This window comes from Eimeria necatrix, genomic scaffold (assembly GCF_000499385.1).
Source record: "Eimeria necatrix Houghton genomic scaffold, Enh_scaff1551, whole genome shotgun sequence".
NCBI lineage: Eukaryota > Apicomplexa > Conoidasida > Eucoccidiorida > Eimeriidae > Eimeria > Eimeria necatrix.
The window spans coordinates 1-5,000 of record NW_013652256.1 but is presented as its reverse complement, the minus strand read 5'-3'; the positions used below and the strand labels follow the sequence as shown (position 1 = coordinate 5,000).

The 5,000-nt window shown below is 54.8% G+C and overlaps 1 protein-coding gene across 1 annotated transcript in view; it reads right to left on the bottom strand.

Moving 5' to 3' along the window:
- The window catches only part of ENH_00017030 (ATPase, AAA family domain-containing protein, putative), a gene marked incomplete at both ends in the record, with an annotated part of 2,579 nt that extends 92 nt beyond the window's left edge, over positions 1-2,487 (bottom strand). Inside the window, 4 exon segments of the mRNA XM_013579245.1 lie at positions 1-60; positions 1,593-1,754; positions 1,938-2,115; positions 2,119-2,487. The exon segment at positions 1-60 is cut by the window's left edge and continues 92 nt beyond it. Of these exon segments, the coding sequence (XP_013434699.1) occupies positions 1-60; positions 1,593-1,754; positions 1,938-2,115; positions 2,119-2,487 (769 nt within the window).
- Positions 2,488-5,000: the final 2,513 nt, after the last annotated feature.

Below are 5,000 nucleotides of genomic sequence, written 5' to 3'. Positions count from 1 at the left end.
TGGTTCTGCTGCTGCTGCTGCTGCTGCTGCTGCTGCTGCTGCTCCCTGCTGCGCCAGCGCCTCCACATCGTCAATCAGCAGCAGCACCGGCTTCGTTTTGCTCCCGCCCCTGCTGCTGCTGCTGCTGCTGCTGCTGCTGCTGCTGCTGCTGCTGCTGCTGCTGCTGCTGCTGGGGCGGAAGTAGCAGTCCCCGCTGCTGGCGACGCCCTTCAAAAGGGGCAGCAGCAGCGCAGCAGCTTTTGTGTCAGCTCCATTTATTTCCACAACTTCAAACCCCAAATGTGCTGCAGCAACTGCTGCTAAAGTGGTTTTCCCGCTGCCGTGGGGCCCCCCAATCAGCAGCACCTGCGGCCCCACAGCCCCGCAGCAGCAAGTCCGCTGCAGCAGCAGCAGCAGCAGCAGCTTAGGCGGCCACAGCAGCAGCCGCAGCCGCAGCAGCAGCAGCTTAGGCGGCCACAGCAGCAGCCGCAGCAGCAGCAGCAGCTTAGGCGGCCACAGCAGCAGCCGCAGCAGCAGCGGCAGCGCAACACGGGCAGCTACGGCAGCTACAGCAGCAGCAGCAGCAGCAGATGAAGCAGCAGCAGCAGATGAAGCAGCAGCAGCAGATGAAGCAGCAGCAGCAGATGAAGCAGCAGCAGCAGATGCGGCAGCAGCTTCCTTTGCTTGTTTGCTGCTTCGCTGTCTTTGTTGCTGCTGCCGTTTTTGCTTTTAAAGAAATTTATTAATTTGGAATTGTTTAAAAGTCCGCCATTTGCAATTAATTAATTAATTTAAATTAATTAATTTGAATTAATTTAATTAATTCAGTCAATTTAAATTAATTAAATTAATTAAATTAATTTGAATTAAAAATCTTTCGTGAAAAGTCCCACTTTGTGCTCCGGCTCTCCCATGCTGCGCTGCTGCTGCTTGCCGCTGCCGCTTCTGCTGCTGCTGCTGCTGCTGCTGCTGCTGCTGCTGCTGCTGCTGCTGCTGCTGGGTTTATTTGAACTGGCCAAACCCCCCAACTTCTCCAAACGAGCTGCTGCTTTGCGCGCACTTATTTGCTGCTTCCACTGCAGCAGCCACCGGAAGACAATTCGGTTTTCTGCGTCTGGAGACAGCAGCTCCAAAGGACTGCAGCGCAGCAGCAGCAGCAGCAACGCAGCAGCAAAGCAGCAGCAAAGCAGCAGCAAAGCAGCAGCGGCAGCAGTACCGCAGCAGCAGCAGTACCGCAGCAGCAGCAGCACCACCAGCAGCAGCGCAGCAGCAGCATCAGCATCAGCAGCAGCGCAGCAGCAGCAGCAGCGCAGCAGCAGCAGCAGCAGCAGCAGCAGCAGCAGCAAATACTTGAATAAGCCCTGTCAAATGACTTAATGGATTATTTGCTTGGCTGCCATTTTGCTGCTGGGCTGTCGAGACACCCCGCGGTGTACAGACAGCTCAGCTGCGAAAGGGAATAATTTGAAAATTGAATTAAAAAATTAATTAAATTAAATTTTAATTAATTAATTAATTAATTAATTAATTAATTAATTAATTAATTAATTAAAAACAATTAAATAAAAGAAAAGGAAGTGAGCAGCAGCAGAAATGCAAAAAGACAAACTCACCTTTTAGCCCTGTAAAGATCCACCCACTGCTGCGTTGCGCTGCGCTGCTGCTGCTGCTGCTGCTGCTGCTGCTGCTGCGCCTGCCGCTGCTGCCTCTCTTGGTGCTGCTGCAGCAGCAGCTCCGTCTCCTGTCTCCGGGCGGCCTGCGCCTCCATAATTTCCCTGAAAGCACACGAAAGCACAGCAGCAGCAAACCAGCAGCAGCAGCAAATCAACAGCAGCAGCAGCAGCTGCAGCAGCAGCAGCAGCTGTTTCGGCTGTGTAGAGCAGCAAAAGCCTCTTTCGAAAGCAGCAGCAGCAGCCGCTGCTGCTGCTGCATGCTTCTGTAGCTGTGGAGAGGCGCACCTGAGCACTTCCTCCATGGGCCTTTTGCTGCTGCAGCAGGCGCTGTCTCTTGCTGCAGCAGCAGCAGCAGCAAGCTGCTGCTGCTGCTCCTCCTTAGACATGAGGTGTACGTACACCGGAGGCCCCACAGTGCCTCCACCCACAGGGTGGGGCGGCAGCACTCGAACTGCGCCTTCGGCTACTGCAGCAGCAGCAGCAGCAGACTGCTGCTGCTGCTGCTGCTGCTGCTGCGCTGCTGCTGCTGCTTTGGCCAGCAGCTGTGGGGCGAAGCGGCAGCGCGTACTTGAGGTGTACAGACAGCTCCGCAGGTAAGCAGCAGCAGGGCCCCCTTTGCTGTTGTGGGCAGCTTGAGGAAGAGCAGCAGCAACTTGTGCTGCTTCTTCTGCGTTTGCAAACCCCACACTGCTGCTGCTGCTGCTGCTGCTGCTGCTGCTGCTGCTGCTGGGGGGCAGCAGCGAGAGGTAGGGCAGGTGCCCCAGGTCGAAGAAGAAGACTGGCGGCTGCAGCGCTGCTGCTGCTGCTGCCAGCAACTTGTCTTCCTCCTCATCATCCACGCTAATTGCTGCTGCTGCTTCTGCTGCCTGCTGCTGCTGCTGCTGCTGCTGCTGCTGCTGCTGCTGCTTCCTCCGTTTGCGAGCGGCAGCTGGAGTGAGGGGGCTGGCAGCAGCAGAGGCAGCAGCAGCAGCAGCAGCAGCAGCAGCAGCACTTAGCGCGTCCGCTCTCTTCTCACTGCCTCGCTGCCTCTTGAGGGGCCCCTGGCCATCCTCATCCGCCTCGGGGGGGCCCCCCGGGGGCCCCGCGGGGGGCCCCTCGGGGGGGCCCCCCAGGGGGGCCCCCGGGGGGCCCCCAAGGTCCCACTGGGTACTGTTCTGGGACTGCAGGGCCCTCAGCTGCTCCTCAAGGGACAGGGGGCCCCCCTGGGAGCTGTCGAGGGGGCCCCCCTCGTCATATGAGTCCCAGGGGCCCCCCAAGTCTGGGGGAGGGGCCCCCCGAGGGGGGCCCCCGGGGGGGGCCCCCCGGGGGGCCCCCTGAAGGCAGCTGGCGGGGCCTCGAACTGCTCGGCTTCAGCCAAGAGGTCTTCGAAACCCTCGTCGAACCCATCCATCTCCAAACCCTAAACCCTAAACCCTGGACCCTAAACCCTAAACCCTAAACCCTAAACCCTAAACCCTCGCAGGCTGGCAGCCCTTGAGAGGGCGAGAGGGTTTGCGCCGCGCCTCGTGTCCAGTGAGCGCGAAATTGGCGTGTCGGATCCAAACCCTAAACCCTAAACCCTAAACCCTAGAGCCTCCCCGGCCTGGTTTCACGGGCGAGGCGCAGACCTGGACCCTAAACCCTAAACCCTAAACCCTAAACCCTAAACCCTAAACCCTAAACCCTAAAAGAGAAAACGCCAGGATATTAAGATTCGAAAAAGGTATTTATTAGCGCTAGGGTTTAGGGCTTGGGAAGGCCAGGGCTGGGACCGTGGGGTTGGTGGGGCTGGTGTTTCGGGTCTTCTTTGCTGCTGGTGGCTGCGAAAAGTCCGGAAATTTGGAAATTTAATTAAAAAGTAATTTAAAAATGTAAAATATAACTCCAAATAAATTAATTAAATATATAAATGACGCATTAGTGGGCGGACGAGTGGACGCGGCCGCGGCCGACTGCGCGTTGGGGTGTACGTACACCCCAACCGCCGCCGAGGTCACTTCCTTCTTTCGGCACTTTTTCGAAAAAAAAATAAATTTAAAAAGTAATTTAGCAGCAGCAAAACAAATTAAAGACTTGCTGCTGCTCTTTTGTTCAAAAAAGCAGCAGCAGCAGCCACTTAAAGGCCTTAAACCCTCAAAAAGAAAACCCCAGTGAGCCATTCTGCCCTTGGGTAAACCCTGTTTATGTTTTTGCTGCTGCTGCTGCTGCTGCTGCCAAGTTTATATTTTCATGACGGGCTTTGATGCTGCTGCTGCTGCTGCTGCTGCCCAGTTTGTATTTCAAGGGCGGCTTCTGCTGCAGCTGCTGCTGCTGCCAAGTCTATGTTTTACCACGGGTTTTGATGCTGCTGCTGCTGCTGCTGCTGCCTAGTTCAATTTTTGAGCTGGAGTGCAGCAGCAGCAGCTGCTGCGGCAGCTGCTGCTGCTGCCCTCCAGCTCATATCGGCACTGTGGCTTCTGCTGCTGCTGCAGCAGCGGTCATGCTGCTACAGCACATTTTGCTGCAGCAGCAGAGCACATTTGCTGCTGTGCTGCAGCAAAGTTTATAATTCAGTTTCACCTTTTGCTGCTGCTAAAGAGTTTATTTCATTTCGTTGTGAATTCTGCTGCTGCAGCGCAGCTTTTGGTGCTGCTGCTGCTGCTGCTGCTGCGCTTTTTGCTTTGCGCACAAGCTAAACTGAGCATAAAGGCAATTAAGTCAACTTAATTAATTTAATTAATATAATTAATCTAATTAATTCCATTAAATCAAATTAATTAAATTAATTAAATTAATTAAATTAATTAAATCAATTAAATGATCCCTCTGCTCACAAGCTGGAGCCGCAGCAGTGGGGCCGCCGCTGCCCTCAGGTGTACGTACACCCCAAAAACACCCTCAGCAGCAGCAGCAGCAGCAGCAGCAGCTGCTGCTGCTGCTGCTGCTGCTGCTGCGCCCCACCCCACAAAAGAGCCCACAGCAGCACCCTTCCGTCTGCTGCAGCAAATAAAAAACTTGTGGGGCCCCACACTTGGCTAGCTAGCTGCTGGCAGCGCCCTCTAAGGCCGAGAATTTGAAAGAAATAAAAAGGAATAAAAAAGAAATAAAAAGCAAAAAAGAAATGAAAAAGAAACAAAAAGAAATAAAAATAAAAAGAAAAAAGAAAAGATAAAAAGACAAAATTAAGAGAAAAGGTCCTCCGGCAGCTGAGCCACCACAGGGTATATGCCCTCGCTAGGGGCCCACGGACAAGTCCCTGCTGCTGCTGCATGCAGAGCGCTGCTGCTGCTGCTGCTGCTGCTGCTGCTGCTGCTGCTGCTGCTGCTGGGGCTTCCTAGCGTGTGGGCTGAGCGAAGGGGGGGCGGCGGCGCAGCAGCGGCGTCTGCAGCG